At 44.2% G+C, this 22,873-nt stretch overlaps 1 protein-coding gene across 3 annotated transcripts in view; it reads left to right on the forward strand.

Moving 5' to 3' along the window:
* Positions 1 to 16,178, forward strand: part of FRMPD4 (FERM and PDZ domain containing 4) — a 558,281-nt gene extending 542,103 nt beyond the window's left edge. For all 3 annotated transcript variants that reach the window (XM_034649249.1, XM_034649250.1, XM_034649251.1), the window contains 7 exons: positions 320 to 446; positions 2,652 to 2,741; positions 3,302 to 3,484; positions 5,401 to 5,539; positions 10,251 to 11,315; positions 11,713 to 12,996; positions 14,539 to 16,178. In XM_034649249.1, coding sequence (XP_034505140.1) covers positions 320 to 446; positions 2,652 to 2,741; positions 3,302 to 3,484; positions 5,401 to 5,539; positions 10,251 to 11,315; positions 11,713 to 12,996; positions 14,539 to 15,863 — 4,213 coding nt within the window. In that variant the 3' untranslated portion in view covers positions 15,864 to 16,178. The remainder of the gene's footprint in view (positions 1 to 319; positions 447 to 2,651; positions 2,742 to 3,301; positions 3,485 to 5,400; positions 5,540 to 10,250; positions 11,316 to 11,712; positions 12,997 to 14,538) is intronic.
* The last annotated feature ends 6,695 nt before the right edge of the window (positions 16,179 to 22,873 follow it).

Here is a 22,873-nt window from a genome sequence, read left to right on the forward strand (position 1 = left end):
CAGACTCAGACACCTGAATGAATTCAATGAGACTCCGAGGTGGGTTGAGTAGATTGTCTCTTCAATCTCCATTGGTCCCAAAGGCATTCTCCCTGAAGAGGGAAGGATATGTTTCCTTTAAAATGCAAACAGATGTATTGCTGATCAGATCCTCTGTTTCCTGAGTGTAAATTCAAAGTTGCTTCCCTAATTGGGGACCTACCTCCATTTCCTGACTTCCTCAGTGTTCGTTTGTTCCAACAAACATCAGAGCGCCATTTTGTCTTAGATAACTAATCATCACAAGAATGTGAAATTAAAGATATGCTCTTTATTGCAGAAAAGAATGGGGATTAGAGACTTTTCTTCCCTCTGCTGTGCTGCAAAGCATGAAAGAGAAGAACATAAAGAAAGCACTTTCACACCTTGTCAAAGCAAATCAAAACTTGGTACCACCGGGTAAAAAGGTATCACATTTGCATCTTAATAGAAAATGGATTTTAAAGAGAACGGCTTGCGTGCATTTTTAAAAATGTTTAAAATTAGCCCGTGAATAAAATACTTAGCACCATATTTTCAGAGGCATTAACTGTATAACCCCAACTCCCCCCTTTCTTTCCACTATTAACCTGTTTCTAAGGCTAATGGGAAGTATGTGTACTTATGGGAACTTACTTATTTCTTGTAAGCTATGGACTTATGATACGGAGTGTGTGTGTGTGCACGTGTGTGTGATTAGAGACCAGAATTGGCAAGATAATTGTGCATTTCCATCGTGCTCTTGCTTACCACTCAGACGGTCTTAAATGCACAGCACCTGCAAGGGTCCTCACAGACCAGATATCGCATTATTTAAACCAGGGTTTCTACCTCCCCACTGTTGACGTTTAGAATCATTCTCTGCGGGGGGGCGGGGGGCTGTCTTGTGCATTGCGTGGTATGTACCAGCATCCCTGGTCTCTACCTACAAGATGCCTTTGATCTTGACATAGAAAAATGTCTTTAGGCACAGCCAAATGTGCCCTGGGGAACAAAATCACCCCTGGTTGACAACCACTGAATTAAATCTTACTTTCGAAGGGAAGATAAAATTATTTCTACCATTCACCATCGTTAGTGTTAAAAATCTCCCTTATTTTTTATCAGAAGAAACAGAAAGGACATTTTGAAATAGATTGTGGGTCAGAATAGAGAGTTATGTTTATAGGTAATAAAAAGCAAAGGGCTTCAAGAACCAGAAAGGAACCTAAAAATACAGGACCTATAAAGTCGGAAGCAGTGTAACAACCCGAGAACGCTTAACAATTGATATTGGCCATAGAAACTTGGGCGGTTCTAATACAAATCACTGTCTATGTGAGCAATGCTTTGGTCTTGGTATTGGGTTATAAGTCATTTTTACTGGCTAAAACATCCTTATTGCTGTTCCCTCCTCACTCCATGGCTTTTTAAAATGTAAAATCAGGCTTGACACACTCCAGCCCCTGGTGCCTTACTTCCTCATTTCGGTAAGCATTCGGCTCACAGAAATCTGGGAGGACGTCCGGGATCAAGATTTTGTAGGGGCGCCTGGGTGGCTCAGTGGGTAGGGCTTGCGGCTCTTGATCTCGTGGTCATGATTTCGAGCCCCATGTTGGGTGTCAAGATGACTTAAATAAGTAAACTCTAAAAAAAAGAAATAGGTTTTTTTTTTTATCTCGGTTCTGATTTGCCCAAAGCTAATTTCTTTCAGTTGGCTCGATATGATTTTTATTCAAGCATGGGCCACTGGTTTTGTAATAATTTGGTTAACTGCCCTAGGATCTATCTATCCCTGTTTTTCTATAAAGGTCAGTTTTTCCAGCCAAGAGTGAGTGGTTTGCTTTCAAATCAGTTTGCAAAGTGCTTTGGGTTTCCGAAAGAAGTAGGATGGCTAAACAGAACTAACTAACAGTGCCATAAAAGGGCAGTGTATTTAGGGATGGTTAACAATCGAGTACTCCTTTTCCCACGTGGGAATCTCCATTTTTAAGTCTTGAAAAGATAAATTTTATCTGGGTAAAATTCTATCTTTTATATCCTTCATGAAACTCAATAGATGCTTGAGTTGAACTAATCAAACAGGGACTTCTGACAAGTTCAAACATTTCCCCAATGACTGGAGCACAGAAAGTTCATTTTCCCTGAAAACTTGCAAAGGCCAGAAGAAACTTGAGATGAGTGCGGAGAGCCTCTTTCACGGGCTGTATATAGATGGCAGGTGTGTGTTCAAAAACAACTCCCACAAACTTTGTGTATAGGTGTGTCTCCTGAACGCACCCCTCTTCGTCCCTACCTGCGATTGGAAAGCATCACTCCACTCTTGGAGTCTCTAATGAGCAGACATTTCAGGGGAATATCTTACCATCTTGCTCTTGTTTGTTGAGTGCCCTGGAGCGGCATATCCATGTTTATGGACACGCCCCTATGCGTTTCCCCCCCGGATAAAAATTAATCTGGATGCCTTGCTGCAGCCCTTTATCATGAAACCAAATACATAGCAATTTACTTCGAGTCTTTCTGAAGACTCCTTGTCACGCCCCATCTGTTGGCAGTGAGAGCACCCCGGTTCGCCCTGGTGTTTAGCTGGTCTCCAGCAGAGACCAAACCACACCCACTGGAATTAACACCTGAGGTTTCTTTTCTCTCCTCAGCTCTCTGCACTGCAAGCCAAGGTCCATTATCTCAAGTTCCTCAGTGACCTTCGACTGTATGGGGGTCGTGTGTTCAAGGCAACATTAGTGGTAATTGCTTTTTCTTGCTTTCTCTTGGGAGCCGTGGAAGCCTTGCAAAATGTCACTGCCATAGGGCTGTCTTGAATGAGCTGCCTTTGACAAAAGCAAATCAGTTGTGAATCTTTTCCAGCCTTCATTTCTAATCGACTGCACCACAGTCTGGAAATATCAGAAGAAATGTTAAACTAGATAACACCACTGCAGAATGCCCTAGAAAAAGAAATGCGAAGAACCGAGAGAATCGATACACTCTAACAATGGCCTTCTTTTAAATCATCGGGCCAGAAGTTGCTTTCATGCTAAAAAAGAAAAAAAAATCTCATTTATTAAAGCATCTCATGATTATGAATATATGTGCTTTGATAACATTGACTTTCTACATTATTCATGATTTATCAGAGCCTCGATGCAATCGTACTGTCTGGTTCTTCTAATTGGATGATTTAGTACAATATAATCGAGAAACACTTGCTAAAGAAAATGTAATCTTCTAAGAACAGACGCTCAGGCTCGACTCTGCGTGGCGTTTTAGAGGTCTAGGATTTTTAGGCTTTGTCCACATCTCTCAGCAGGCGGAAAAGCGCTCGGAAGTGACTCTCCTGGTTGGGCCCCGATACGGCATAAGCCACGTCATAAACACCAAAACCAATCTTGTGGCTCTCTTGGCCGACTTCAGCCACGTCAACAGAATTGAGATGTTTACCGAGGAGGACAGCTTGGTGCGGGTGGAGCTGCACGTGCTGGATGTGAAGGTAAATCTTCCAGCTGTTGACACGGCGCCTTGATCTGAATAGCTCTTTTGTGGCAACACCGCTACTATTTACAAAGCAGTCGACATTGCACTGTGTGCAGGGGGTCAGAAATGTGACGAGGTACAGAGAAAAATCCACCCAACTCCGACCCGAGGGACATGTATTTCTCATCTACATATGAGAAAGCAAACAAGTTCGTTTCTAAGGTCCCTTGAAGCTCCCGAGTACATGAATCATAGAGAGTGAGAAGGTTTTTCCCTGGTAGCCTTCTAGAATATTCCTGTCCCAAGAGTCAGGGAGATTTTCTCCAACTTTGTTTAGAACTCCCATTGGGCCTGTATGTGTTTATTCTTTGGGAAAAGCTGAGCATTTCAGTCAGTCTGTCTTTTTGTGTTATAGCCATTAGTACTGACTGAACGGCTGGCCCCTATGAATGTCATGGCCATTCCATTTAAAACAACAATCTGACATTGTCCACAAAGGGCAGAACTCGACTCCCAAAACAGATGTTGACGGGAAATAATCCAGGTCCCCTGTACCTACCTTCTTGTCCCAGGAGTGGATGAGTCATTGGATTTTGGCCATGTTAACACATCTGTGTTTCCATGGAGAAAAGGAAACCGTGTCAACCAGGAGGAGTGCTCTGAGAACAGGCGAGGGTTCTGTCTACACAAAATTGAAAAGCCTCTCTGTGCTCTGCGGGGGGAAGAAGGGACCATGAAAGGGAGAGTATGGAGCTCAGACATGGCGGCCATGGCTGGTGGCATCTCATGGGCTGAATTCAGGGGCTCCAGTTGACTTCCTGGCAATGAAAGTGCAAGAATAGACTTGGGATGCCTGGCCCACTCCACGAGCAAAGATGCTAAGAACAATGCCCCCCTCGTAGAAAGAGTAGGGAAAAGAGCGAATTGGGTGCTGTCCTCACACACCTGATAACAGGATAATCCGACCCAACAGAAGTAGGTGGCAAGACCCTACTGGTGGTCTCCTGCTTATATGAAAGAATTGTGGGTTGCCTTGAGGGGAGACCTCAATTGAAATGGAAAGAAAAGGCAGGTTATCAAGTAGTATGGGGGCTTTTGGTGGGATGTTAGATTCCACTAGACAGGGCCATCAAACGTGGCCAGGGTCCTATACCTGTAAGTGAAAGCAAGAGCTGGTCACCTCGACGTTTCTGTGCCTCTCTGGGCGTCTGTTTCCGTGTTGCTCCCTTATTCCTGTCAAGTTCATTCTCTCTCTCTCTCTCCCCTCTTTATCTCTCTCTCAACAAGAACGCACCAGCCAGTCCACCCTTCCTAATTCAAGGAGAATAATTGCTTCAACTAACCACTTCTTCCCAAATGACCAAGGCTCGTCTCCAATCATATGATAGCCTCATTGTTTACAGAAAGTTTTAGCAAGGCCTTTTCTCGACTCCCATCTCTGTTTTGCTCTCCTATGAATTTACACTTTTTTCTACAAGCATCCTTTTCCTGGATCTTTTTGACACTTTTCATTCAGTCTTAGACATAATTTCCACTTGAATTTTTACTTCTTTTCAACACTAATTTTCACTATGAACCCAAACTTAATCTTCTTGTGATTTTTCAGATCACAGGTTCACATTTGGTAACTGACTCCTTAACTGTCACTTTTTTTTAAATGTTAACTATTTGGAAACAAAATCAATGTTGTTTTTTTCTCGCATTCCAATATTACTTGGGAAGATTCAAAATGTCTACGCTTTCAAGATGGCGTCACCCAAATGTTTTTCAGTAAGGCTCTCGGTATTATTTCCAGCCTTCTGTGTTTCTCCAGTGAAATGGCTACTCAGTAACTTTCTTTGTTATATTTCATAAGCACCAGTGCAACTGCTGTCACCTGAGGGAGCTTATTAAGGAGGGATGGCTTTAACCAAAATATTCTCTTTTACGTAGCCCATCACACTCCTGATGGAATCATCAGATGCCATGAACCTGGCCTGCTTAACTGCTGGCTACTACCGGCTGCTTGTGGATTCCAGGAGGTCAATATTTAACATGGCCAACAAGAAAAATACAGGGACCCAGGAAACAGGTATTCTCTTCCTAAACGCATGAAGCACTAACCCCCCCTTCCCCACCCCACCTGACAACAATAAGGACATTTCTTGAAAAGTTCAAACTGTGCTCATACGAAAATCTAATGTCCAAATTTAATACAAAAGCCTTCAAATAATTCTGATATGGTCTAATTTTTTTAATGAAAATGTTGATTTTTCCATCCTATTTTAGTTGTCATTTGGAAATGCTGGGGAACGTGCTTCAAAGGGAGTGAGTTTCCTATCGTGAAGGTAGTAAGCATCAGTCTTTATGACTGAGTTTTTATTGCCTCACTCTTCCAGAGGTCAGGATGTGGAGAACTAATGACAGAATGCACAGTAGGACTTGTGAACCCCTCCCCCCTTTAGGGCTTTTCCCTCCTCAAGGGGCCCTGGGCCTAGATGTCTGGGCACTTCCTCCTACATCAGACTCATATCCAGGTTTCTGGGAGCTCTGAGACCCACTGGAGGACTTGGGGATCAGCCAGCACTTGGACTTGGGCCTCTAGAAGGAACCCGAGCAGCCATCTTAGCTCTGTAGCAGGAACATGGAGATGGCAAAGACATCGAACAAGTTCAACCACTTGACAGGACAAGATAGCTCACAGGCGAGGACAAGGAGGGCTGCGGTGTTAACAGCTTCTCTGAGAGTGGGTGGTTTTCATTTGCTTTAGAATTTTTTTCCTTTAGTGTTTGACTCTTTTCCTCCATCTACAGGGGACACTCAGTAAATGTGACGGATGGACAGACACTAGCCCTCAAGCCACAGCTGCCAACCCACGAAAAAAATTATAAGCAGGGGTTCTGTAATCAGGGTTTCTCTTAAAAGAAAGGGAAAATCTGAAGAACAAATTCCATTGTCACCATTTCTGAAAGAGAGAGGAGGGAAGGAAAAATCCTCTCACTTTCAGACTTAGCAGAAAACATAAATCGTTATTCCCTAAATATCTTGTCACTTGTAGAAACGCACAGCCCAACACACTTGCACGAAGTTTATGATGACGGCTGGGTGGGGGGGGAGCCGTTGGTCAGAGGAACAAGGGAAGCCTGAGAGAAAACGAGGGAGGTGGACGAGGCATGCCAGAAGGCAACTTAGAATCACGACTAGACGTGATCCAGCCCCACCTGGAAGGGTCTTGTTTTAATCTCTCTAAGTTTGGGTTTTCTCATTTGTAAAATTGGGATCGAGAAGCTAGCTGGCAAGGGAAGGGCTTGGAAGGAACTTGTGTACAACACCTAAAAGGATGCCAGGGACTTCTGTCAACAAGGGGCAGGGAAGCAGGAGGGGGAGAACTTGAGGACGAAAGTGACAGAAACGGAGAAAGGAAAAGAAGACAGACATAAGGCAAGGAAAGACCCTGAGACACGCAAATGATCAAAACTAAACAGGGGAGGAACAAGAAGGCGGTGGTGAGGGTGCGCTGGCTCTGGCGGTGAACATTTGTGGGGTCACATGTTTTCGAGCTAGGAGATTTCGAGCAACTTCGCCCCAGCCTGGGAAATTCCTAAGATCAGTTCTGTGATGTGGCACGGCCCTTTCGCGTTGGAAAAATGGTTTTTGGCTTTTAATTTTCTAATCTTGAAGTAGATCTTGAAAATAAAACCTTTTTTCCCCATAGGCTGTTGAGATTTTACAGGTGCATGAAGACGACGAAACCTTCCATTTCAAAAACAGTCACGATACTAAGGGCCTCCATTCTGTCCTTTTGATAGTGACCCACAGTGTACTGTTTGGTCAGATTTCTAGGGGGGGAAACTATTATCACCATGGGGAAAGAATGAAACTTCAGGCTTTCAGTAATTTCTCCCAGTTCTGCACTGAGAATGAGGGCAAGGGCATGTGCTCCGGGTACCTCTCTCTTGCTGGGGGTGTGGGGAATGTGCGTGTGAGCAGTGGGGGCTGAGGGAGAGAGCTGACATGCTCCAAGGAGCATCTGGTCGACCTGAGCAGCAGCCAGGGGCTTAGCATGCTCTCATGGTTGCAAGTTCTCTCTCCTCTTCGGAAACTCCCCCCGCCCCACCCCGAGACCCGAGAAATGTAGAGAGTGAAATCTATTTAGACCAGTTCATCCCTGGTCCACACTGTCCTCCCACAAGATTGCGCCATGGTACAGACCCCAGTTCCTAACCCACATCCTTCTGGGTCTCTAAAATCATTCCAAAAGCCAAGTCAGTGCACCCTTCTGGAAGGAAGCCAAGATTGAGTGTGTATTTTATTCTTATGTCAAATTGATCAGAGACCTTGGTCAATACCTCTAATAAGGAACAGCAAGCCCCTATTTCTTCCCTGTCCTGAAAATTAACCTTCAGTCACTTTCAGAATCCCTGGAGCATTAGAAGGATCTGAGTAAGTATCAATCAACCTGTTTTAGCCGCCGATCTGCTCAGCTTTCTAATCCAGAAGTTGGTAAACTATGACTCAGGGATCAAATCTTGTTCTTGTAAACGAAGTTTTATTGGTACTCAGCCATGCACATTGCATTTGTTTCCTAGGGCTGCCATGACAGGTTATCGCAAACGCTGGGGCTTAACATAGCAGGAATTGGTTCTCTCACACTTTTGGTGGCTACAGGTCCAAAATCTAGGCCGCAGTAGCTGTACTTCCTCCAAAGGCTCAAGGGGAGAACCTCTTCTTGCCTCTTCCGACTTCCAGGGGCCACCAGCATTCCTTATGGCTGCATAATTCCGATCTCTGCTTCCCTCTCCACGGCCTTCCCTGCTTTTCTCTGGGGCCCAAATTTTCCTCTGCTTTCCTCCTATAAGGACACTTGTCATTGGATTAAGGCCCACTCTGGTAATTCGGATGAACTCATCTCAAGATCCATAACTGAATTATACTTGCAAAGGCTCTTTTTTTCAAATAAAGTCATATTCACAGAGTGGACATATCTTTTGAAGAGGCCACCATTCAACCCACTCCATGCATTTCTTTATGTGTCATCTATGGCTCCTTTCGTCCTCTAACAGCAGAGTTAAGTGGTTGCTCAACTGAGCAGTTGGCCCACAAAAGCTAAAGTGTCTACCACCTAGCCCTCCCTTTATAGGAAAAGTTTGCCAGCAACTGGTTTAAACCCAGAGCTCTGTCACAGCTTTGCTAAACCACCCGCCCTCTCCCAGCAATTCAGTCTCCTGACATACACGAGCACAGCCCGGCACACAGCCGGTCGTAATCGAAATTGTTCATAAAACGATGCCGAGCCCCCCCCAGGTACATTTATCATAAGGTAATATGTAAATATGGTTCTTGTGTATCTCAGTGTCTTCAAAATGATATCTTTACTTGCTGTTCATGAAAATCTATGCATTTAGCAAAAGGACTTGGAACAACATTCAGTGTTGAGGTTAATGTGTATAACTTGGGGGAAGCAAAAATGTCTTCAGTAAAACTGGGTTTTTTCCCCGTATATCTTGTACATCTGATGTCAGTATTCTCCAGACTTAGGCCAGGGGGCAATTTGAGGGCATAATGGGAGAATGCATGGCCCCAACATTTCTTCAGAATGTTTCCTCTGGAATCTACAAAGCGATATTGACAGAGTGACACACTGCCTTGTCTTGTTAAATGTCAGAGCAAAATCTCCACATCAAAATTCCCTATTGGAAGACCCTTGAGGAACAAATAAAACAATGATTTTTAAATTAGGGTTTTGCAATTTTAATTCATGGGGAGCATCAAACAAATCTTCAGGAGTTCTCCCGATACCAATAAAAATTGAAATTAGCCAAACTGTTAGCTATGCTCAGAAACAGCAGAGAGGAAAAAAAAGAAAGAGAGAGAAGTACATTACCTGTGATGTACTCCACCTTATCCAGTCATACACGTGTGCGTGCGTGCACACCCACAGGCTTCCATCCTGACCTTAGACGTGAATATCTTTTTTTTAATATTTTATTTATTTATTTGACAGAGACAGCCAGCGAGAGAGGGAACACAAGCAGGGGGAGTGGGAGAGGAAAAAGCAGGCTCCCAGCGGAGGAGCCTGATGTGGGGCTCGATTCCAGAACGCTGGGATCACGCCCTGAGCCGAAGGCAGACGCTTAACGACTGCACCACCCAGGCACCCCTAGACGTGAATATCTTAACACCCACTAGGATATACAGAGGCTGAAGACAGAGGTTTTTGTGCTATCATTACGATATTATCATGTTTTAATTTACGTATATATTAGATTATTTTTATTGTGACATTATTACATTATCATTACAATATTTCTTAAAATATGTGGTGGAAGTGTGAAGTTCCTTGACTTTCTTTTCACTCAATGAGGAGAAAGTCCAACATCTTTGTCCACAAAGTGGGGAATGTCAGATCTCGCTTTACGAGAAAAGGGGAATCTGTTTTCTGGAATGACAACCGATTGGACTATGGCCTTTAAGGAATTTGAAAGGCATGTTGTATATTCCCATCCGTAGACGGAAATAAGGTCTTCTAATAATAGAACCAGGGGTCAGATGGAGTTAAGCTGTAGTTCCCTATTCTCCGATGGCATTCTTTTTTTATCAAGTAGCAATTATATTTTGTGCGGGATCAATTTCATTAAGGTCAGTTCTCACAACCAGCAAATCCTGACACCGGAAGCCTCAGTCGACTGGTACCGTATCCGGAAAGCCACATGACCGTGTTTGCAAAAGTGACGCTACAAGCCGTTAACTTAAGAAACCAGGCCTCACAGTAATGTTGTCTTTGCATGATTCTTTCTCCTTAGGAACTGAAAATAAAGGAAAACATAACCTCCTCGGCCCAGATTGGAACTGTATTCCCCAGATGACCACCTTTATTGGCGAAGGGGAACAAGAAGCCCAAATAACTTATATAGATTCCAAACAGAAGACGGTCGACATTTCGGACAGCACCTTGTGTCCCAAAGAGCACCGGCACCTGTACGTAGACAGCACGTACAGCGCAGACGAGCTCAAGCAGCCGCTGGCGCAGCCAGGAGAGGCTCCGTGTGAGGCCGACTACAGGACTCTAGCTCAGCGCTCCCTGTTGACCCTCTCAGGACCAGAAACGCTCAAGAAAGTACAGGAGTCTCCGAGAGGAGCCAAAGTGTCCTTTATTTTCGGAGATCTCGCCTTGGATGATGGCATGAATCCCCCGACTCTCGGCTACGAGAGACTCCTGGAGGAGGGCCCGGAGCTGCTGGAGAAGCAACGGAATCTCTACGTGGGCAGCGCCAACGACATGAAGGGCCTGGATCTCGCGCCTGAGGCAGAGAGCATCCAGTTTGTGGCAAATTCCGTTTATGCAAACATAGGTGACGTGAAAAACTTCGAGGCCGCCGAGGGGATAGAGGAGCCCCTCCTGCACGACATCTGTTACGCAGAAAACAACGACGACGCAGAGGACGAGGATGAGGTGAGCTGTGAAGAGGACCTCGTGGTGGGAGAGATGAACCAGCCAGCCATCCTCAACCTCTCTGGGTCAAGCGATGACATCATTGACCTCACGTCCCTGCCCCCTCCGGAAGGGGATGACAATGAGGATGACTTCCTGTTGCGTTCCCTGAACATGGCCATCGCCGCACCCCCACCTGGCTTTAGAGATAGTTCAGATGAGGAGGATTCTCAGAGCCAGGCAGCCTCCTTCCTCGATGACAAGGAGCCAGGCCGAAGTCTGCAAAGTGACGAGATCCCCGTGTCCCTCATTGACGCTGTGCCCACCAGCGCCGAGGGCAAGTGTGAGAAGGGCCTGGATAACACCGTGGTTTCCACGCTGGAAGCTCTAGAAGCTCTGTCCGTGTCAGAAGAACAGCAGACCAGTGACAATTCAGGTTCTTTCACGATTGTTACATTTATTCACTGATAAATGCATTTCATCCTCTCAAGCCATTTACTCCTGGAGTCCTGTTATGTGCTGTTCTCCATTTCACGCATGTCCCGTTTCATGAGTGTGTTGAAACTACCATCGTGGGTTTTTTTGTATATGCGGTTTCCTTTGTTTTTTGTTTGTTGTTTTGTTTTTTTTTTAAATACGTGGCACGTATTTTTCCCCATTTCTGGAACAATTGTGCAATAAACTCAGAGTCCTTCCTGAAAAGGGAAAACCTTGGTTTTTTGTTTGTCTTTTGTTATTGGTTTTTTAAAATAATAACGAGTCCCATTTTCTTACGTGTCTCCTAGTGCCTCTGATGCATCCATTAATCAGCTCTTGTCTTTTGCGGCATGCAGGTGTAGCCATCTTGCGGGCTTATAGTCCCGAGTCGTCGTCAGACTCGGGCAATGAGACTAACTCTTCTGAAATGACTGAGAGCTCTGAACTGGCCACCGCACAGAAGCAGTCAGAAAGCCTCTCCCGCATGTTCTTGGCCACTCACGAAGGCTACCACCCCCTTGCAGAGGAGCAGACCGAGTTCCCCACCTCCAAAACCCCTGCCGGGGGTTTGCCTCCCAAGTCCTCCCACACCCTGGCCGCCCGCCCAGTGACTGACCTCCCGCCCAAAGTTGTGCCTTCCAAGCAGGTCCTTCACCCAGACCCCATGGAGATGGAGCCCGAGACCATGGAGACCAAGTCGGTCACTGACTATTTTAGCAAACTGCACATGGGGTCAGTGGTGTATTCCTGCACCAGCAAGAGGAAAAGCAAGCTGGCCGATGGGGAGGGGAAGGCACCCCCTAACGCCAACATGCCAGGGAAAAAACAGCCCGGGGCCAAAACAGCCGAGGCAGAGGAGGAAGCCAAAGGTAAATTTGGTACCGTGTCTTCAAGGGACGGTCAACACCTAAGCACTTTTAACCTGGAAAGAACTGCCTTTCGCAAGGACAGCCAAAGATGGTACATGGCCACGGAGGGGGCGGTGGCCGAGAAGAGTGGACTGGAAGCAGCAACGGGTATAACGTTTCCGAGAGCTTCTGGTCTGGGGACGAGGGAGGCGGAAGAGAAGGATGAAGGGGCTCCTGACGGAGAAGCCGGTGAGGTTTCCCCGCTTGGCCAACGGGACCACTTCTTAACTGACGTGACCTGTGTATCTTCAGCCAAAGACTTAGATAACCCCGAGGATACTGACCCGTCGACCTGTGACCATCCTTCTAAGCTTCCCGAGCCGGAAGAGAGCGTGGCCCGCCTTTGTGACTACCACTTGGCCAAGCGGATGTCATCCTTACAAAGCGAGTGCCATTTTTCTCTACAGAGCTCGCAAGGCTCATCCGTGGACGCGGGCTGTGGCACGGGCAGCAGCACCTGTGCCACCCCCGTGGAGTCCCCGCTCTGCCCCGCCCTGGGGAAGCACCTGATTCCTGAGACTTCGGGGAAAGCCATGAGTTACGTTCCTTCTGAGGAGAGAGCCGCTGGGCTGCCCAGCCACGGAGCCACCTTTAAGGAATTACACCCACAGCCAGAGGGGATGTGTCCGCGGATGACCGTGCCCGCCCTGCACACAGCTATTAACGCGGAACCCCTGTTTGGCACTTTGAGAGATGGATGTCATCGACTCCCCAAGATTAAGGAAACCACAGGTACAGCAATGATGGATTTAGCGCTTTGCATTACACACCAGAAGCACGTAAACCAGGTTCACAACAAACCTAAAAATATAAAGTCTGGAAGAAAAGGAAAAGTTAGATTTTTTTTTTTTTAAAGGCTGCAGAACTATGGCCAGGTTAACTATCAGTCATTGATCCCCCCAGGGTTTAGTGAACACTGAAGTTTCTAGATCTGGAACAGTAGTGGAAATGGCATTTGCTCTGTAAAATCTGCTGTCCTTCTCAAGACCTCGCGTTCTATTTGTGCCATTTCATTATTGAGGGGCAAGGAAGGACAATAGAGCAGGGTAGCGGGGAGAGATCGAAGGGGTTGGGGAAGAGCATCTGCCCTTCAGCAATACTTAACATCTCTCCCTACTCTGTAAGACTCTCTTCGAGACGTGTTCTAAAGTATCTGGCACACCTCGGTGTCAGGAGGGCTCTGGGGGTATGCACAATGAGCTGCTTTATTTTCCCCAAAAGAATAAAATATAGGCACAGGTAGAAAGAAAAGAACACAGCCACCTTCTGTGCCCATCTTCACTATTCTGCCACCCAGTGGGCACGTAGTCCTCTCACCGATCCACTCGGCCAGCCGTCACGTGGCAAAAACAGATGTTCTTTCCTACTCTCAAATATCAAAGTTTATTAACACTGTCTCTCCCGTACTAGGTCAGTAGATGGTAGGGAGAGCTTGCCCTGGTTTGCTTCCACTCCTGCCATTTTAAGATGATCTCCTTTCACGAAACCCACCGCTGGCATCACCTGCCTGCCTTGGGAAACCCGTCGATGAATGTTGCTTAGCTCATCACTCCGCTAGTGTCTTGACTGCTAATTAAAGCAAGCTGTTTAATCTTTCGTGGTTTACAAAGAGCTTTCCCCTAACTTCCCTCTTCTCACAAAAATTCTGTGAGGCAGAAATATTTTCTTCACATAACAACTTTTTTTTTTTAATTTAAATTCACATGACAACTTTTTTGAGAAAAGCTGGGCAACTTGCCCAGGGTCTCTGCTTCAAACCCTGTACCAGGCACACCTTGTGGGGTCCTCTTGAAAAGTTGACCTTATTTACTTTGCATTAATTAAATTAGACCACTTTAAAAAAAAAAAAGATAACGGATGCCAGGTTTAACCTAACTCCCTTGAAATGAAACTTCAATGTCATAAATATGTTTGCATAGTCGAGATCTAGGATGTGTGTTTTCTAATTACATGTCTGAACACTGATAGATAAATACTGGGGGCAAGCCAAGTCGTGAAACGCCATGGTCTCTGAAAATGATTGTGATTGCTAGCCAATTCCAAAGAAATGCGTAGTTTCAGAAATAACAGATTCCCTGTATTTCCCGAACTGTCTTGAAATGGAAATCTGATGAGATCTCAGGAGGCAGTCTTTGAAAAGGGTGACCCTGCCAAATGGTGGCCGTTCTAGAGTACCTCCTCGGGAAATGACAAAAGCACGTAGAGATTCAGTGAAAATGACCACCCATGAGATGCTTAATGATTCTCTCTGTTTCTCTGCTACCCCTAGTGTAGCTTTGACAGAGCCTGGGAAGGAGAGACGAGGAGGCATGCCTTCAGCTTGGTCTCAACATCCTGAAGCTGATCCCATCCTGCTACCATCACACATCCCCTCGGAATCAAAGGTGCCAATTCCAAATCAAGACCCTAATGATTTCTCCCAAGCAAATCTGGCATATGGAGAGGCTGTGAACTGGCGGCCACTGGATCTGAGAGGGGGGAGCCTCGGAACACCCCGCAGCCAGAGGGCTCTGAGACGTAGCAGCAGTACCCTCTCGGGATCTGTAGGTTTGGAGACCTTCCAAGAGAGAAGCAAGGGTGCGGTCAGCTTAAAGTGTCCAGGTATCACAGAAGCACAGGAGGCCGGTTCAGAAAGGCGAGCAGAACTCCCCCTGGGGAAGAAGCTCACCAAAAGTTTTTCCCAAAGCTCGATGTTCTTTAGCTCCGAGGGAAAAGTTCACAAAAGGTCCCCGGCGGCCCACAAAGACTCAAAGCTGTATAGGACATTACCCTTGCGCAAGCTGGAAGGCAGCAATTGGAGATGCCGGGGACCTTTCAGCTACTGTTTCCTGAATCGAGGGCAGGATGAAGACGGTGATGAGGATGAAGAAGAGGGAGAGGCCACCCGCCAGGTCTCTTGCCTCTTTCGACCACAGATGACTCAAGCCATGCCAGAACCAATCAGCCCACCTCTGGCTGTTGGGATTCAGAAGCAAGGAGGGGAGCTGACCAGGGGGTCAGTGCTGAAGATCTGGGTGGAAGACCTGACTGGCCCAGACGATGCGGACTATAGCAACCTGGCCTTCGATGCCCGGATTGCAAGAATCAATGCCCTAAAAGAGAGCATGTATGCAATGCCTGATGGGTTCCTCGCAGCCCAAAATGATGCCAATGAGCTGCTCTGCCTTGTCAGGGCAACAAAGGGGAAGAGAGAGGAGTCACGCCCTGAAGCATATGACCTTACGCTTTCGCAGTACAAGCAACTGTTGTCCATCGAGTCCAGACAGTTGGGAAGTGCCTGTAGAAAACTGGCGATGGCCGAGAAGAGCCCAGAGGAAATGCTCCTAGCTATGACTTCCAGCTTTCAAGTGCTCTGTTGCCTAACGGAAGCTTGCATGCGGTTAGTTAAAGTCGTGAACTCAGAAACACAGCGGCAGGAAATCGTAGCGAAGATCAATGAAGTGGTCATAAACTACATTTGTCTCCTGAAAGCTGCAGAGGCAGCCACTGGAAAGACCAGTGGGGATCCTAATGTTGGACTCTCGGCGCGACATTCAACCACCATGGCCGCCCTCGTAAGCACACTAACGCGTTCTCTCAAGATGCTTTTAAATAAGTGAAGTCTAAAAGTCACATCATAATCTACCTTTGCAAAGCCATACATGAACGTTTATTTACTTTATGTGTACGACGAACAGATGTCTCCTTTCTTCTCTCTGTATATTTTGTTATTTTATATAAAATAGATAAAAGTCACACTGATGAAATGTTGAAATGTACTAATCAGATGTATTCTGTTTATATTATACATATATATACACGAAAAAGAAATATCCAAGAAAGTGATGGCATTCGGCTATTTTTCCTATAGTTGAAACTCCAGGTGTATGATGTGAAGTTTGAAGCTCTACCATGTTAGAGCAAAACAATGAATCCTATCCCCTCTCCCTCCAAGCGGATACTTGGAGACCATACCGTTCATACTTAGAAGTTAAAAAAGAAAGAGAGAAAGAGAGAGAGAAAGAAATCACAATGTATATAAAACAATACTTATGTTTTGAAATTATGATTTTTAAGCATTGGAATTAGCAAAGAAGACATTTAAAATCCAAGAAGCTATTATGAATTGATAGAGAATATATATAATAAATTAATTTTTTTCCTCATAGTGTTCGGTTTTCTCATGCTTTCTTCCAAGAATCCGACATAAAATTTAACTTTGGCTTCTGCCATTTGGACTAGAAATCGGGTGGGGGTGGATTCTATTGTGTCACTACAAATGCTTTTCACGATGTTTCTGTAATTAAAATAGTTCCCAATTAGAAGAAGAGAGGTAATGATGGGCAGGTTCCTAGGTAATACCTAGAGTTAGAGATTATCTAATTACATAAAATGAAAGGGATTAATAATATCAAGATTCAATTGTTTGATGAAAAGAGAGATCTCCTTTGATTTAATGTCAAAATATATAAACCAAAGACATCATCTTCCTCCCCACCCCAACTCAACCACGAAACTTAGAATTCCATTAAGAGTGACAGAACATTCGGTGAAGTATTTGCAAAATTACAAAAAGCAACACTCAATGATCATCGAAGTAAGTGCAGATCCAGTCCTGTAAGGCGGACCGGACACCAGCCTGTAAGGCACAGCTCTCCTCATAGAGCTTCGTGCGTCACCTCTACTGGGGCCAATGCTTCCAACCAAATTTGGAATCCCAACCTAACATTGGGACAGTTTCAAATCCAGATGTTCCAGAAAACCAGGGAGAGATGGCTCGTCTTATATAGAAGCCATGATAAAGTATTTAGAAGTTCTCATTTGGATTGGTAGATAGAAATAGGAAAGCTGAGGGAAAAAAAAACAAACACGTGGTAAATTTGACCACTTTAGGTGAAACCGATGGAGTGTAAAGTAGTTTTCAGAACTGTCCTCTGTGTACAAATGTATCTTTGGGTCAAAGCAAAAGGATGCAAGCCGCAATTGTCAAATCAAACTGATATGTACATATGTACTTCATGGGTCATTTAGTGCTTAAGCTGCACCTACTCCGGTCTGTGTCGATGGCTCCTTAAAGGATGACGGGAGTACGCCAGGTGCAAATACTTCATTTTTGTAGCCTACCGAGCAGGAGGCGAAACAGTCTATATTGCTATCGCTTCTCATCAGTCGTTCCATAGAGACTCCATCACAAAAGTCACACATATTTCTAGATGGTAGCAAACAAAAGGAGTTTAGGTGTGTGTTATTATAAATAATGTTTAAATAATACATTATTTTCTTATAATTATAAATATTGGTGTTTGATATTGATAAATATTAATGGTGTTTACTGTGGAAATTTTTGGTAAATATTCTGTGTACTAAAATGCTAACATTAATAGGATGTGTGTTCTATGTCAGACAATGTGCGAAACATATCACATATATTTAACCATCACAACTATCTTATGGTTTGCACACTGTTGTTAATACCCTATGGAGGCAATATGGTTTAATCGTTAAGGACATGGGGCCTGGGGTCAGAAACTTCTTCATTTACGTTCAGACTCTGCCATTTTCTATCCCTTTCATCTTGGGAAAGTTAATCAATGTTTTCTAAATCTCGATGTCCTTATAGTAAAATGAAAATCTCTTTCCATAGGATTGTCATGACTTTTAAGTACAATCACGTGTGTGAAGGTTTTACTGCATTACCCGGCAGAGTAAATACTTAATGTTAAGATAATTTCATCATAGTCATTACGTCAAATATATTGCCGAAGATAATGTGTGCGGGATGTTTGCTTTATATGCATATTGTCGCCTGCCTGTACGTGCAGGATGAATTACGTGTGTTGCATTGTGTCTAAAAGGAGCGTACAAGGAAGTGGTGATCCTTGTTCAAATCCTATCCAGTTAGAACAGCTTTCAGTCCATTCCAGTTCTTTGAGAGGCCTCAGTGAAGCAGCTCTGGGTCTTTCCAGATCATCTCCCATTACCTATGGGTGCTCCGGTACGTTTCTGTTTCTTACAAACTCTTTAGTGCTTTGAAAACCTCAAGCCCCCCCCCCATTCACTACACATGGGGCTCCTGAGTGGGGTCCAGGTCCACTAGAGTGTAGGAAGAACATGTTAGAATGATCCTTGTGTTTATTTTTATCTAGCCTTTTTTATGTTTGTGTATGTTTTATAATGGCATAATAGTATGGTGGTATATGTACATCATTTTAAATAAATAAATCAATTAATAAGCATATGCCTGGTGCGTGCATGCAAAGATCTTGTCGCAGGTAGGGCTGCGTTGGGAGACCACGAGTTGGGAGACCACTGAACTAGAGAATAAAACTTCCTTGTAACTTAAGGTCCTTTTTTTTTTTTTAAAGATTGATTTCTTTTAGAGAGAGGAGGAGAGCACACGTGGGGGGGGGAGAGGCAGAAGGAGAGAAAAGCAGGCTCCCCACTGAGCACAGTGCCCATCGTTGGGCTCCATCTGAGAACCCCGAGATCATGACCCGGGCCGAAACCAAGAGTTGGCTGCACGACTGACCGTGCCACCCAGGTGCCCCTGTACTCGCGGTCCTTTACATTTAGTCCCCAGCCTGGTTTTCCAGGTGTATCACTATTAATCTTTTATTCTAAAGCTTTGAAACATATGCAAAAGTAGACACAATCATATAACGAGTCGGTATGTACGTCTCACACACCAATTCATCTAGTAAGAACTTCTTTCAGATGACTTTTAAACACAACCACAATGCCGTTTTCACACTTTTAAAAATCAATTCTTTAATGTTATCAAGTAAATATTGGAGACGTCAGTAACGAAGAAAGTGAAAATTCCTATAAACCCAACCCCCAAGGACAGTCCTCGTCAACGATTTAGGGCATCATCTTTCAACTTCATACATATAGATGTTAGTAGTGTTGTCTGAGTTTGTGAGTTTAACATTTGACTCTGAGTTGGTCTGGCTGCAGTTGCCCTTCTAGCTGAGACCCCGTTCCAGCATATTTTATGTGAGTGGATTGGCCAGAAGGGGTATGATGGACGTGGAAAGACGGAATTCTCAGGTGAACCACGACTACAGGGTTAGGCTTTTAGTATAACCCAGCAACCAGTGCAATTCCCTCAGACGCTGAAATTAACACAGGCCCCCAGGCCCAACTGGAATCTGTCTAATCGCAAAATAAATTATTTTCCAGAAAAGAAAGAACAACAAATATTGGAATAATGACCAGTACAGCAACACTGCAATGGATCAATTCCTTTTGCTATGAATTTCATCTGCCATGATGATTCGTCTTAAGAAAGACAGTCTTCATTTATATTCCTTTTTCATATATTTCTAAATGCCAGTTATTCTCTGAATGATACTTCTGAGCTACTGAGGATATCACTCTATTTCTCCTGGATTACTCTTGGTTTGGCAATGGGAGAAGTCCCCTCTCTTTGATTGGTTTACCATTCGTAATTGTGTTAACTGATTTTTAAATTGGGAAATGAGCAAATCGGCTCTGTTCAGGTGATTCCTTATCTTTTCCAAACATTTAGAAATCTTCATAGGGATCAAAATATATATATTACATTGTTTCTCTCTAACCTGATTTTGTCTCCGCATTTTGGGGGGTGGAGGGGTGCTTAGAGGTGGGAGGTGTTTGAGGAGCTGTGTGTGTGTGTGCCTGTGTGTGTGTGTGTGCGTGTGTGTGTGTGTAAGACTAGTTTTCAGTTTGGCTACATGGATTCCAGCGCTGGTTTCCCCTGTGGCGGTCCAAAAACTATGATAAAACGTTCTCTACATAACATCCCAAATCTTCCTTTAAAGTTAACATTGCAGAGATAGCTTCTCTGCTTTGAAAGATCAGAGTCGGAATCTAACCTTTTGAGCTGAATTTTTATTCATAAGAACTTGAACATCACTAAGCTGGATACTTTTTAATTATCTCTCTGTTCTCTGGCCTACCCCACTCTTTAATTTCAAAGCCTATACATAGGAAATCCATGTCTTTATCAAATGTTAATGCTGCACAAAATAACGGAATGAGTTAAATCCTGGTTCACTGAAATAAGTAGATAGCCAATTATCCCACATAGCTTATTTCACCATTAAACTTGAAATTAACCTCCTGCCTTCAGCCGGACTTTCTCCAATCTTGCCTCCGTATTTATAATCGCATCTCAATTTTCTGTTACACATTAACCTCAAAGCATTGAGTTGTTTGTGGGTTTGTTTGGGGTCTTTTTCGTTCTACCTGTTAATTCTCATTTTCTACTCTACAGCCTGGACCAAAATTCTCTTTGCAGCATTGTCATTCACAACTTTAGGCAGAATTAGCTTTGGCAGTGGAGGTATGTGGGATTCGGGAAGCTGGGCCTTCTTGGTAACCTCCAACCAAGTAATAGTTCTGTTTTCACTTTCATTAGTACCTTTTGCTCGTTTTGCCCTTTCACTAAATGATCCATGACTCCTTTCTGTCACCCACTTAAAGAGGCAGGATGAGTCTGTTCATTCATTCCTAATCTGGGCAAACACTGCCAGGGGCTGGAGGTGGGATACAATGGTGAATGATTGACACGGTCCTTGCCAAAAATGGAGCACCCATTCTAGGATGGGTCATTCCTCAAGAAAGGAGGGGCTCAGAGTCCTTCAGCATTGCAGGCAGTCTTCACTTCGCATGGCATCTCAGGACCGCAAAGATGACCAAGCAAGCCAGAAACGTACAAAATGATCTTAATAGTCAATGAGAAAAAAATTACAATTGTTCCATGACCTATAAAGATTTTTGTGAAAACATTACTATCTTATTGTCAATTTTAAATATATGGGAACATGAAAAAATATAGTCAAATGGATATTTATTTAGTACACAGTAATTTAAAACATTAGAAACTGTGAGAATTGAAGTGGGCCTTTTTGGTAAAACCTTATAGAGGGTGATGTGAACAGTGCTTGTCATCTTTTATTCATCATTCAACTTATAATCTGGTGTGCGTATCTTTTCTATGCTTTGGCAAATTGTCATACTGCTTTCTAAATTTGGATCGGCTTCCCATATTTTCTCGTTCGTGCTTCCAATGTTGTGAAATGTCTCCAAGAGTTCCTTTAATGTCGGTGAGTTTCTTTTCCAGTGTCCCTTCCTCTGGGACAGCTGCATCCTTTTCATCACAGCCACCCTCCTTGCTCGTGTCAATGAATTCGCCCTCACTGCCTTCCTCCGGCTGCGAATGTCCAGTCTCAAATGAAGGCTGTGTTCACATTCCCATAATCAGGCTAGTTTTTCTATCATTCCATTTACATTTTATTTTCATTTCACTTCCAGCATTATCGTTTTGTGTTTCTTTATTGTACTTTCATCTTTGTTGGCCAGTTCCCTCTTTTAGTCATCCATTTTCATAAAATGTTATGTGGCTTTATCACTCGGGGGGCGGGTGGGAAAGGAGGCAACACAACTACTTGCTTCGCTGTCTGTGCCTGAGCTGAATAGCAGATGCTCTGTGGCCAATTGCCAAGGGGCATTGCAAGAAGTGATATGACTGGTCAATGATCGTCATGCACCTCCTTTATTTATATAGTGATTTTTGGATTGAAAAGGTAATCGCAAAGTTTGTACTTTGTGCAATGATTCACGGTTAACGTGCCATGGTAACTGAAGTTTAAACCAGGTTGTTGGGGGACGGGTGTTTAGCTAAAACCATGGTAACTGAAATTCATGCATATCAGACCCATGCAGAATGAGGACTACCTGTACACAAATGTTTAAAGGGTCTGAAGCCAGTGGTGAAAATAGCTGAACAGGTAGCATTCGGCACTGTCCAATAGGATTTCCTGCAATCGTGGACATTTTCTATATCTGTGATGCACAATATGGCAGCAAATGGCCTTATGTGGCTATTGTGTATTTTCAGTGTGGTGAGAATGACGAAACAACGGAATCTTTAAGTCAATATAATTTAATTAATTTAAATTTAAAACCCACCTGTGGCTAGTGGCACATGGAGGTCTAGTGGGCAAGTGCGGGTCTAGGGGGAAAGCCAAGAAGAGTAAAATAAACAGAACAATGACAGATTGCAGTAAATTCTAAGAGGGAAATTGATAGTCTGCTGAGGAAGGGACTATAAATAAGTCAGGACTTTGTCTAGGTTTGGAATGAAGGAGCCAACTCTGATCAGTTAGTACATGACACCCATTTCACACAGGCCCCGCTGAAGATATTTAAATGGTAAATGCGATAGAGACAGTAGTAGATGAGGACTCTGCCTCATTAGACTTGGGTTCTGACTTACCCAAATCCTTTCCTAAGTCCCAGTTCAAAAGACAACTGAGTACCCCCGAATAATGCAAACAAACACATACATACTTTTTCTTAGCCTTTGGGTGCCTTAGATGATGATGATGTGTGATTTGCATGGATAACTATTTCTTCCCCAAGGTCTGAAAATCTGCTGTAGAATGTTGAGTGCAAGGGGCGCCTGGGTGGCTCCGTCGTTAAGCATCTGCCTTCAGATCAGGGCGTGATCCCTGCATTCTGGGATCGAGCCCCACGTCAGGCTCTTCCTCTGGGAGCCTGCTTCTTCCTCTCCCACTCCCCCTTCTGTGTTCCCTCTCTCGCTGGCTGTCTCTGTCAAATAAAAAAATAAAATCTTAAAAAAAAA

This window comes from Ailuropoda melanoleuca, chromosome X (genome assembly GCF_002007445.2).
Source record: "Ailuropoda melanoleuca isolate Jingjing chromosome X, ASM200744v2, whole genome shotgun sequence".
NCBI lineage: Eukaryota > Metazoa > Chordata > Mammalia > Carnivora > Ursidae > Ailuropoda > Ailuropoda melanoleuca.